The sequence below is a fragment of the Epinephelus lanceolatus genome, chromosome 10 (genome assembly GCF_041903045.1).
Source record: "Epinephelus lanceolatus isolate andai-2023 chromosome 10, ASM4190304v1, whole genome shotgun sequence".
Lineage (NCBI taxonomy): Eukaryota > Metazoa > Chordata > Actinopteri > Perciformes > Serranidae > Epinephelus > Epinephelus lanceolatus.
The window spans coordinates 40,123,050-40,136,243 of record NC_135743.1 but is presented as its reverse complement, the minus strand read 5'-3'; the positions used below and the strand labels follow the sequence as shown (position 1 = coordinate 40,136,243).

General features: G+C 41.4%; 1 protein-coding gene across 1 annotated transcript in view; it reads left to right on the top strand.

The window, feature by feature from the left end:
* The window catches only part of sim1a (SIM bHLH transcription factor 1a), a 29,357-nt gene extending 16,399 nt beyond the window's left edge, over positions 1-12,958 (top strand). Inside the window, exons 10-12 of the mRNA XM_033641342.2 lie at positions 4,095-4,260; positions 7,256-7,670; positions 8,560-12,958. Of these exons, the coding sequence (XP_033497233.1) occupies positions 4,095-4,260; positions 7,256-7,670; positions 8,560-9,278 (1,300 nt within the window). The 3' untranslated portion in view covers positions 9,279-12,958. The remainder of the gene's footprint in view (positions 1-4,094; positions 4,261-7,255; positions 7,671-8,559) is intronic.
* The last annotated feature ends 236 nt before the right edge of the window (positions 12,959-13,194 follow it).

Below are 13,194 nucleotides of genomic sequence, written 5' to 3'. Positions count from 1 at the left end.
TAAAGCCCTCTGACACAAACTCTCTATAGGTTGAATCTTTATTGTATATTACTTATTGATACAGAAAACAGATACAGAATATTTCTTTATATGAAAATGTTATCGAGTTGTAGTGGTATAAATGAAGGGGAGGACACCTGACCCTTTTACTCAGCTGGACTTTTTTTGTGAAATGACAGAAATGTGTGGCACCTCCAGGGCAGAGAGGGTTGGCTCAGATCTCTGTTGTACTGTCATCCTCTGCTTTGATAAGATAATGAGTGTTGGTACTGGAGATTTACGCAAACAGTTGCTGTGAAGCAATTAACTGGAGGTTAATTGGAAATATGACATGTGTTTGTTGAAGCCTGGTTTGCGGAATCTCGCAATGAAGAAAGTTTGTCAAGCCATATTCTGTTTTTTTAGTCTTTATTGTTGTGGGCTGACTTAGAAACAAAGGAAATGTGATGAGGATTTCTTTGAGGAAAAGCAGAACCTTCCAGCTCTTTCTACTTTTGATGGTTGTCGAGATTCGTGCTCTATCAGTGTGTCTGCTCGCTTGTGCGACAGTTATGTCAGAACGTCTCAGTCCTTAGTTTCTAAGTTTGCTAAATGTGCTCATGTGTTGGCTGTTACCTGTGGCGGCCTCCCTGCGGTGGCGTCAGTCACCTGGTAGAGTTAATCTAAGGCTGACAGGCTGAGTATGCTGGGCCTTTATCCTGCACAAACAGACCAACAGCACTGTGTTGCCACTAAAACCTTCTTTACAAACTGCTGCTTTCATTTCTGTCCAACAGAATCAAACTGTAATCATGGCAGATCATGAGCCACACTCTTATTAGTAAGTGAGGGATACCGTTTACTTGCCTATTATCCCATTATTTTATGACCCCCTGATGTGCGTTTTTCACAGATGTACAAGTGAGCACATAAATGAATAAGGCCCATAAAAGCCTCCATTAAGCAGCTCGGCCGGCTGCCTTCAGAGGCAGAGAACAGCTTGACACACATTTCCTCTACCTCCTACATCAAATCCATAACAGCGTTGTGTTTATGGCCTTTTAATTGATAGGCTGTAAAGTTGATGAGCGTTTATGGGCTCCAGCTTGCTGTGAAGGGAATGAAGCCTTATTTCCCTCCTTGTTCTGCTTTTGTAAATCTTTCTGAGGTACTGTAAGGATTGAGGCACAGTGATGTTGGAAATGAGGCAGTGTGCTTCCTTTTTTTCTGTAATACACAGGACTAAAGCCAGACAGTTGGATGTGGGTAGGAGGTATGCTTTTGTAGAGCGTTGTCGTCAGGAGCAGAGTTTGTTTGCCCAGTAGCTTTAGTGTATACAGCCACAGATAACACAGCTGATAAGGCCACTTCACCTGCATGTGAACTCCCACTGTGTGTTCAGTTCTGATAACCTCTACACCCTTGTCCTGGGTCTGTGGACCTGCCCCTGCTACCACAACCTGACAGTGATTTAGCAATCGTTTGAACAAAGGCATGTCTGCAGAAAAAGCACGTAACCACTTTTTACTTGTCTGACTCTCACAACAGTTACGCTGTCTGTTTTATCAGTGCTTTCTCCTTCTATTCTGGTTCAGCACAAACTTGTCACTCTGCTGTCTTATGCACGCACTCCATCCCTCTTTGTCTAAGTGAACACAACATCAGTACCAAATACTAACACTTTCATTGATATATCTACATTTTATTACATAGTTTAACACTGTATCTATACATGAGCAAGATAAGAAAAGGACAAGACTCTACTTGTTGCCTTTATATTAACAGTCATTTAGAGCACTGGCTCCAAACCTGGGAGTTGGGGGGCCTCAAGGTATCACAGAATAAATCTGAAGGATCTGGAGATAATTAACAGGATTAGAAAGAAGAGCATGATTTGACTTTTCTCCTGTCCCTTTTCTTGTGACAAACTTGTTAATTTTACCTCCTCAGGCTGCTAAAATTTTTGGGTTTTAGCAGCTAAAACAATTACCATCACCTTGTCCTCTTTTTTGAGTGTGAATTTAAGAGGCTACTAAATTACTTTATTAAGACTAAGAGTAAGGTGTAGAACAGCATTATGATAGTTTCTCCAAGTGTGTGGAACTCTACGAGAGGGATGAGCAGTCAGTACATTTACATGCACAGTTAAGTGGGGCAACGGTTATAGCTCACCTAGGCTATTTAGTTGGATTATTGTCCTTGTCCCAGCACACAATCACAGGAGACAAATTAATTTATTGAGTTGGACATACCTTAATTTATTGAGTTGGACATACCTTAGGTATGTCCAACTCAATAAATTAATTTGTCTCCTTAGGTATGTCCAACTCAATAAATTAATTTGTCTCCTTAGGTATGTCCAACTCCGCTACAATAGATGGCAATATGCCCCATTTCAGTTTGTTAGTATCGGATGTTTTCTGGTTGACCTATTACGTCACAGACCAGACAATCACCATTTTGTGTTTTACTCCAACTTATGCATTTTAAAATATCTAATTATTTCAGCTGAAAAAAGCACGAACTGTGTCTCCTTGTCCATCCAAAAATGCACTGCTCTGAATGTAGATTTTGCCATGTTGTTACCAGCTTCTTCTTCTATTACACATTTAATACTATTTAACTTCTGGGTCAAAGCCCAGGGTGGAAACTGTGGAGCATGTGCACAGCACCTTGGCCAGTTTGGGTCCGATTGACTGTATACATGCAGGAGTATTTCAATCAATCAATCAATCAATCAATCAATCAATCAGTTTTATTTAGAAAGCCCAATATCACAAATCACAATTTGCCTCACAGGGCTTTACAGCATACGACATCCCTCTGTCCTTTGGACCCTCACAGCTTCCAATCACATTATCTTGGTGTGTTAGTCTGACTTTGAGAAATTTGATTTAGTACGATTTCAGTCGGACTAACATGTTTACATACATTTTAAAAGTCTGGTTTCAGTTGGACTAACATAATAAATCCATTTCCTCTAATGTCATGTAAACATACTGAGTGTTTTTCCAGAACATATTCCCTCATGTGGTGTTTTGATGATTATGATGGTGGTGGGGGAGAGCACTGTTTAATACATCACTCCAAATTTCCTCATCTGCGTTTATTTGGGTTGAGATCTTGTGACTGTGAAGAACATAAGCATATAATTCACATCATTTTCTTACTCATCAAACCTTACAGTGAATCCTGCTGTTGTATGGAAACTTTTCGATTTGTTTGCGTCTACACTCATGTATTCCTCTTAAAACTGCACAAAGTGATTTTCCTAAAAGCAACAAAATTTGTACAGAGATAACCACTGCAATTTAAGGGCATCATAGTTAGAGTGACAGTACTTAATGAATGTGGTATTTTTTGACTCTCCGAATGAAACTGATGCAAATCCTATGAAGTGTGTCTGCATGTGTGTATGAATTTGTGTTTGTGTGGAGAGAGATTGAGACAGAGGGGAGATGTGCGTGGATGATGGATCACTGTTTGTCTCAAGTAAACCCTGTCCAGGTTTTCTGTTCCCAAACTCGATTCATCATCCATGGCGAGATCTGTAGAACACTTTAGCGAGAAATCAATTCCCATTTCCCAGTAGTGAGACATCCAAGCTTCTCCTATGGGTCTGATTTAGCCAGACATAGCCTTTAATCTCCCAGTGTATTTGATTGGACAGCTTTCTCTCTGTAGAGTGTTTGTTGAAGGCCTTGCTGCAATCCTTCTGGTAAAACAAGCATCCCAACAGCCGTTCCAGCCCTCTTAGCACACCCCCACCTCTTACACACACACACACACACACACACACACACACACACACCCATACACATACACTCACTCACACGCAGAAACACAAACACACATCTCTCCGCATGCGTGGCCCTCTCAGTACCATGATGAGGCTCTAATTGCTAAACAGATGTTAATGGGTTTTTGCACCTAGAGAAAAACCAAACATGCAGGTACACACAGGCTGTTTGTGTTCTTTAATAAACAGCCTCTCCACGGGACTGGGATCTCTGCTTGTGTAATTATAGACCGTATTAAATCTATGACATGCAAATGCAAAATATAAACAATATTACTGTAAATGCAGTGCATGGAATTTATGTTTTTGTCTTTAGGGAGACAGAGTATAAAGGCCTTCAGCTTTCTCTGGACCAGGCCACGTCCAAGGCCTCTTTCCCCTACAGCAGCAGCACCGCCAGCAGCCTTACGGAGAACTGCAGAACTCCCAAGAGCAGAGTATCACGGCCCAAGACCAAAGCTAGACTCTCGCCATACACACAGGTGAGGATTTAATGTCTTACTGCATGATCATTTAGTTTCAAACCACACACATGATGTGATACTGACATGAACAGTGTACTCAGACTTCATATTTAGGTGGCATTTTCTGGTAGAAGGTTAAAAACTTTGTATTGTAGCACTTAGTATTGAGGTATGACACTTTCGTATTGGCTAATTTCAAGGGAGCATACAGAGTTTCCTTTGGTGAGGCACCATCATGGATTATTTAAAGGACAATTCCAACCTGTTCTCATTCCCAGGTTGTCAAATACTTTGTCAAGCCCCTGGTATCTCATAGCAGCAGACAAGGCATTCTGTAGCTTCTTTATGTGGCACACAACTGATACACATTATAACATGTGGTTAATGTTGTAAAACTAGAGCTGTCAAAATAATGCATTACTTTCAATCAATCAATCAATCAATCAATTTTATTTATAAAGCCCAATATCACAAATCACAGTTTGCCTCACAGGGCTTTACAGCATACAACATCCCTCTGTCCTTATGACCCTCGCAGCGGATAAGGAAAAACTCCCCAAAAAAAACCCTTTAACGGGGAAAAAAACGGTAGAAACCTCAGGAAGAGCAACTGAGGAGGGATCCCTCTTCCAGGACAGACAGATGTGCAATAGATGTCGTACAGAACAGATCAGCATAATAAATTAACAGTAATCCACATGACACAATGAGACAGAGAGAGAGACAGAGAGAGAGATGCAGGTAATGACAGTAGGTTACAACAACATTATTGAAAGTAATAATATTATAGTTATAGTTCTGGCTACTGTGGTACAATATGTTGAAAGTATGTATTAATATCTGGCAGTATATATGTGTGACAATAGTCATATGTGTATAATAACAGTAGAAGTATGACTAATGACTAATGATGGCAGCAGCAGCAGGAGGCATCTGGCAGGACCACGGCAGCAGCACAACCACACACGTCACGCTGTCTAGGCACCGCTGCGATATGAGTTAATCTGAGAGACAGTGGAGCACAAAGGCTCCAGAGAAGAAGCTGAGTTAGTGACATCCAGAATGGCTGAGTTAGCAAGATGCAGTAATAGAATACGAGAGAGAGAGAGAGAGAGAAGGAGAGAAGGTGCCCGGTGTATTATAGGGGGGTCCTCCAGCAGACTAGACCTAAGTCAGCCTAACTAGGGGCTGGTACAAGGCAAGCCTGAGCCAGCCCTAACTATAAGCTTTATCAAAGAGGAAAGTCTTAAGTCTAGTCTTAAATGTGGAGACGGTGTCTGCCTCCCGGACCGCAACAGGAAGATGATTCCACAGGAGAGGAGCCTGATAGCTGAAGGCTCTGGCTCCTGATCTACTTTTGGAGACTTTAGGGACCACGAGTAACCCTGCGTTCTCAGAGCGCAGTGTTCTGGTGGGATAATATGGCACTATGAGCTCACTAAGATATGATGGAGCTTGACCATTTAGAGCTTTATAAGTTAACAGTAGGATTTTAAATTCAATTCTGGATTTTACAGGGAGCCAGTGCAGAGAAGCTAAAACAGGAGAAATATGATCTCGTTTCTTAGTTCCTGTTAGTACACGTGCTGCTGCATTCTGAATTAGCTGGAGAGTTTTTAAGGACTTAGTAGAGCTACCTGATAATAGAGAGTTACAGTAATCCAGCCTAGAGGTAACAAAAGCGTGGACCAATTTTTCTGCATCTTTTTGGGACAGGATAGGCCTAATTTTCGCAATATTACGCAGATGAAAATATGCAGTCCGTGAGGTTTGTTTTAAATGAGAATTAAAAGACAAATCTTGATCAAATATTACTCCGAGGTTTCTTACGGTAGTGCTAGAGGCCAGAGCAATGCCATCTAGAGAAACTATGTCATCAGATAAAGAGTCTCTGAGTTGTTTGGGGCCAAGAACAATAACTTCAGTTTTGTCTGAATTTAACATCAGGAAATTGGTGCTCATCCAAGTTTTTATGTCTTTAAGGCAGTTATGGAGTTTAGTTAATTGATTACTTTCTTCTGGCTTCATCGATAAATACAACTGAATATCATCCGCATAACAATGGAAATTTATAGAGTGATTTCTAATGATGTTACCTAAAGGAAGCATATATAGAGTAAATAGGATTGGTCCGAGCACAGAACCTTGCGGAACTCCAAAACAAACTTTGGTACGTAAGGATGATTCATTATGAACGTCAACAAACTGAAAACGATCAGATAATTTCAATTAATTAATCACAGAAAAAAAAGTGATTAAAAAAAAATGAATGGTGATTAATTGCGTTCTGTGGTGCCCTCTGACCCAGTGCGTCATTGAAGGTCACAGTGGCTTTTTCACATGATGGAGGCTGACAAGATGACAATACTTGACCCTATGAATGGAACATTTACATTTATAAGACGCCCAGATGGAACTGTTGATAGGAGCACTGTTCTCTGCAGTTTCTGCAGTAAAGAAACCTTGAACCTTGAACAAATTAGTTTCATGGTGCTTGGGATGCTCAGTTGTTGTACAGCTGTTTCTTTTGTAATGGTCATGTATGGGAAAAGGTATCTCCGAGCCCAAGTGTGTCATGTGACCTGCAGTTTCAACTGTGGACACAATGACATGTTTGCCACACAGCTTGGACCCAAATTATTTTTTTATAGGATGACTAGCTGTGCCTAGGGAGCCAATAAAAGAAACAACAGTGCTAATATTAAAACAAGTATTGTATTGTAGTAATTAGTGGTGTAGGAATACATCAGTCTGGATTGATATATCAGTTTAGTGATCAGCGATCTAATATAATCAGTGCAAAGTGGAAACATCATTACGTATTGTTATGCCTTTATTTTGAAATTCCCATGGCACATCTGTGTCCCATTTCCGTCCAAGCACACCTCCTTCCTGACCATTCACAGTCACTGTCAAGCTGAGCATTCATGTGTCTTCTCAGTGGTATGCAACCTTATTTGAAAGCTTTCCATAGTCTCTCTTCTTGTCTCTCTCCTCAAATGTCTCACTGCAGTATCCTAGTTTCCAGACAGAGCGCTCAGAGTCTGACCAGGACAGTCCCTGGGGCAGCAGCCCTCTCACTGACTCAGCCTCCCCTCAGCTGCTGGAGCACAGTGAAGGCCTGGATGCCTCCTGCGTGTACAGGCAGTTCACCACTGATCCCCGCACGCTCTGCTACAGCTTGTCTGAAGAGCACCATCACCCCACCAGCGACGGTTACACACACCTCCACGCACATGGTCAAGGTCAAAGTTGTGAGCGAGGTCGATGTGAGGCGGGGCGTTATTTTCTAGGAGCACCTCCGCCTGGCAGAGACGCGTGGTGGAGCACCACCCGGTCCGTCCTACCTTTGAGCAAGAGCTCCTTGGAGAACCGTGAGGGATGTGACAGCAGCGTGCCACACATCACAGCCATCCACAGCTACCATGGTGAGTGGGGACTCAAACATGAGCCATGTCCACTGTAAAGACTGAACAATATGAGCTGTTAAGCCTTGGTAGTTTTAGACTAAACCAGCCAACAGCCACCTACACAGTATCCAGAGCCCCTGATAGATAGATTAGAGACAAGCTGTTGAGTGTTGTGTTGTCTCAATCCATGGCAGTCAATACTGTAAACACTAAGTCTCTTAATGCATTATGTGCTGCTGTTGTGCCATGTAACTAGCATGTCCTCATTTGTTCATGCAAGAGCACTATGCAGAATTACAGTCAGAGGAACCTGTCGAAGCCAAGAGCCTTTGCAAAACATGTTTTTGGCCATAACTCAAGAATTAATATGATATACAGTATATTATTTCACACAAATGTCTAATAGAATAAAAGTATGAAATGATGACATTTTATATGCAAAAGGTCAAAGCTGAATTTCACTCTGACATCATAATGCTCTGTAAAAACGTTCTTTTTTACTCAACATCGTATGTCAGGATCAGAAGGGGAGACATTTGGTCAGATACTGAATTGGTGACTCTAATCCTGTGTCCATCTTAAAACTGTGCTGATTACATAGATCCTCTGTGCTGCTAGGTTGAAGATGTGTGTGAAGCATCCATGTTTTACAGTTTGTAGCTTCTTTGAAGCAAAATTCATATTTGCAGCATTGCCAAGTGTCATTGCTACATATGAGTCTGGAAAAGAATAGATGTAAACTGCAACTGTACCGAGACTGGTTCACACTGGCATATAACCATGAGGTGGTTTTTCTACTTTATTGTGTGCCCACTAAACCAGATCCCTATCAACTATGTTGTAATGGTAATAAAGTATTGAGTCTTGTGTCCTCTGCCCTGACTGTTTTCATTGTATCCTTTTGCAGGCCGGGGCCAGTGGGAAGAGGATAGCGTGGTTAGCTCCCCAGATGGGGGCTCAGCCAGTGACTCAGGGGATCGATACCAGGCTGACCACTACCGCTGCAGTCCACAGGAACCCAGCAAGATTGAGACATTGATCCGAGCCACGCAGCAGATGATCAAAGAAGAAGAAAGTCGACTTCAGCTGCGTAAAGGCCCTCCAGATGCCCCACTGGGGCCCGCCAATGGGCTGCCAAAGGGTGCTGGTCCATGCTTTACTTCTGAGTATCCTCAAGGGCCCCTGCCGATACAGACTGTGGTGTGTCGAGGTTTGAGTCATGTAATCAGCCCTGCACCTAGTCCTGCCCCCCTGTCCAGGCTCAGCAGTCCAGGTTCTGAACGCCTTCACAAGCCCAAAGACTACCTCCAAACAGACCTGTCCCCCCTTTCTTTGCCATTGCACCATCCATTTGGTCGGCCGGGTCCATGCTCGGCTTCCCCCACCTCAGCGCCAGCCCTTTACCCCTCCCACACTCACCCACGGCCCTACTCGGACAAGCATAAAGCCTACTCCCTGACAGGCTACACTCTGGAGCACCTCTATGACCCAGAGAGCCTTAGGGGCTACTGCACCTCAGCCAGCACGGGCCCCACCCACTACGATATGACCCCTCACCTCCGCATACAGGCAGAACAGACCCCCGGACATAAAGGCACCTCTGTCATTATCAGCAATGGCAGCTAACAGTCATCGATCACACAGAACTGCGGTCACACAGCCTGAGCTGGTTACAACATTGGTACAACATTAAGCCATCGATATTCTTAATCCTGTTAACCTGTTTTTCCATCATACTGATCAGTTTCTTCAAATGGTTGCTTCTCCCCGTGTCAGCGTGGGTTTTCTCCGGGTACTACAGCTTCCTCCCACAGTCTAAAGACATGCAGGTTGGGACAGGTTAATTGGTGACTCTAAATTGTCCATAGGTGTGAATGGTTGTCTGTCTCTATGTGTTAGCCCTCCGATAGTCTAGCGTCCTGTCCAGGGTGTACCCTGCCTGCTCAATGTCAGCTGGGATAGGCTCCAGCCCCCCTGCGACCCTTGAGAGAATTTAAGCGGTTTATGGAAATGAATGAATGAATGACTGAATGAATGAATGTATGCATAGGTTAATTTTCAAAGAAGTGAGACCCAGTCCAAAACGGACCTGGACCTGAAGTGACCCAAAGAGAGTTAGACCTGTTGCTTAGTTTATCCAAACAGACCCAAATAAAGAGAGAACACCAACACTGGCAGCAGCAAAATGCTTCACCAGTAAATGAGCAGCCAGTGTCACAAATAGGGTAAAGGGCTTTCTAATAGTGAGTTTGTTTGCATGTGAGTGTTGCCAGACATTGAGAATATGCCGTATTCTGCAGTGGTGATTTCTCCTGCATGGGCCACAGGCCGCCTTTTGTGGTTGTCAGGATGCTCACAATTTGTTCACAACTTAAGTTTCATGCTAACAATCAATCAAACAAATCATCAAATAAAAAAGAACACTGCTTCATTACCAGGGAACGATCAGCCACAACTGGCACCATTCTGCACTAATATTAGAGGAGCGATAACAGGTGTAGCAACATCGCTCCTTGACTTCAGTTAAATTACAGGTGTCATATGGGGGGGGGGGACATGGAAATATGTCAAAATGTGGGACTGTCATGCATAAATCAGCAATAACAATGTAACGTTAACTAGTTAGCTACCAAGATATTAGCATACTAGCAATTTATTTTAATTTTATTTTGCTTGTTATAAAGTAAAGGACCATAATACATTGAAACAGCATCAAACTAAGATAATTTCTGATAATACTCAGTTTGGAGTCTGCCTCTGAAACCCCCCATTTGGAGGACCATGATTCCCTAACACTTAACCCTACCCCTCAATCCCAACAAGAATCAAGACACCATCCACAAAGATGTGAAGATGCAAAACAATCAATGTTTAATCATTAACGTTTTTAACACAATATTAATGTTTTTATGTACAAACTCAAAATATCAACAAGTCTTCCTCATTAAAGGACAAAATGTGTTGTTTGTCCATGTCCTCTTGAGTAACAACACAAGGAAGAATTTTCTAACCTGATGCCCCAGTCAACAGGGCAGTCATTATCATTTGTCTGTGCTAACTAAATCGAGTTTGGGAAAGATCATTGTTTGGATTACAATAAATACTTAATTAAAGTTAGGGGACCTTCCTGGTTAGGGTTCAAATAACTTCTTGATTAGGGTTAGGGACCTTCATCGTCATGGTTACAATACAGTAATAAGAAGGTGGTTAAGATTAGAGAACAATCCTGGTAAACCTGGTCTCACAGATATACACTGTAAAAAGAAACTGTTTCAATTTGTGACCATGCTGCCGTAATTTTTTTTTTAGTTCACTATATCTGAGAAGACATGTTGAATAATTACACAATTACCTCAACTTGTCCTCTCAAATTGAGTCAACTTGAAAATTTTAAGGCAGCCCAGACATATTTTTTTTAAGTTAAAATAAATAGTTTCTTTTAACAGTGTATGTGAAATGACCATGACCTGATAACACCGCATTAAGTGGTAGTTGCATGTAATGTGTTAACATCACACGCTGGTTCCAGAATTCCCTGGTTCAGTGATGTCAAGCAATGGGCAGTGGTTAATGTTACGACTGTGTATGTACAGAGCAAGAAAGTCTGTGTAGGGAGGAAGGTTGGAGTGGTTGATTGGTTAAACAAACACAGGACTTTCACCCAGGATACTGTTGTTCACATCCCATGTAAAATTAAAAGCATTGACTTATTTTAACTGAAGATACTTATGTCCTTGACGTTCATTACTTTACAATGTATTTATGTCCTTTACATAGCAAATGTAGTTATTTTTACAGTAAGCACAATCTTTCTCTGACCTTAACCAAGTAGTTTTGATGCCCAAACCCAACTGTGTTAACACCATGTAATTTAACATGACTTCCTTCTTTGTTTCCATCATAATTGTTGTTAAACATTATTACAGCTGCTACAGGGCTTTGTCACTTGAATGTAAACATAAGTTGTTTTGGGACACTTTCTGAAACAACTGATGCTGCTGCTCCTCAGAGGACAGTCTCCAAAATATACATAAAAACCTATGAATGGAAAAACACTCAATAATGCCACATCTTTAATGAGACAGCTGTTTATTTGACCAGACTGCTGTCACAGCTGTCAGACAAACAGAGAATGGATAGCACAGCAAAACTCTACCCCACAGTACATTCTTTTCCTGCCAATGTCTCATTACAGTGTGTTAATAAACAAACAATACTTTGGTAAAAATCAAGCAGTATGATGGAAAACAGGGCTGGGTAGATAATGGCTGGAGTTGTACTTTAACATTCATCCCAGTGTGTGTAACCTTTTGCACTAGAGTAAAAAGGGTCTCCTTGTTCTTGTTCTTAAATGCATTTGGATGAGGAGAAGTGACAGGGTTGGGTATGGTGCACTTTGCACTGATACAGATGAAACTTACAGAACAGGTTGGCCCTGAAATAAAACACATGTCATTTGAAAGCTCACAGACTAATATGCAAAGCCATTCTCTACATGTTTCTTTTCTCTCAGTTGTGGTATCTTGCAGGGAAGTAAATGCAGTAAAGAAAGGCAGATACATTGATCACTCTCATGGGTACATGATGAATATGATTGTACAGTGAGATCCATGTGGATTTTTAGACATATTTTTATGGGTGACACGTCTGCTGCTTGGATCTTTGATGTAGTATTTGATTGGCGAGACAATAAAATGATCTGATATATGTTCTGCAGCATTCTTTTTTTTTTTTTTCTTTACCAGAAACTTTCATGTCATGAAGAAAATTGACACAAGATATGGGACACATTGTATTGATTTCCATCCTGATATGTGTGGTAACATTTCTGAGTGACTGTAGGAAGACCGACAGACCATAATATGCAATTTGACCCACTGAAAATGCCAGGCAAGGCAGCTTAATTGCATTCATTATGACAGATCCCTGAAGCAAGTGTCAATTATTGTTATGTGGGCATGTTTGTACAACAGGGTTCAAGCTTTCTCTTGGATTATTTTTCCTTCATGTCCTCCTCAGACCTTAGATGAACCTATATTTATACAAGTTTGGATTTTTTTCATTTTGTTAAAGCCTGAAATGTGCTCCACCTCTTAAAGTTATTTATGGTGTACTGTAAATATGCTCAGAAAAGAACCCCCACCACATCTAAGCACATAGGCAAAAACTGTATTTATTGAGTAAATGTTTCTTTATGATTTTGAAATATAGCTGCAATCGAATCCAGTCTAACTGCTTGTATATTGAGTGTGTTTTTGACTGAAGCAAATTCTAAAAGAGGACAAAATAAAGTCATTTTGCAGAGATGGGTCATGTTTTTTTTAAACATTCAGTGTAGAACATTCAAACATGGCTGTACACACACACGACAAAATCACATTTTTACTGAACAGGAAGTCCAAGAATTCCTTACAAAGACCATATATAGTATGAAAAACACATTTCACATGAGGAATGTGGGAAAAAATATACGAAATCATTGTTTCTAGTGTGGTAAATCCACATATAGTTATGCCAGCATGTTCTCACTCCCACTTCGTCA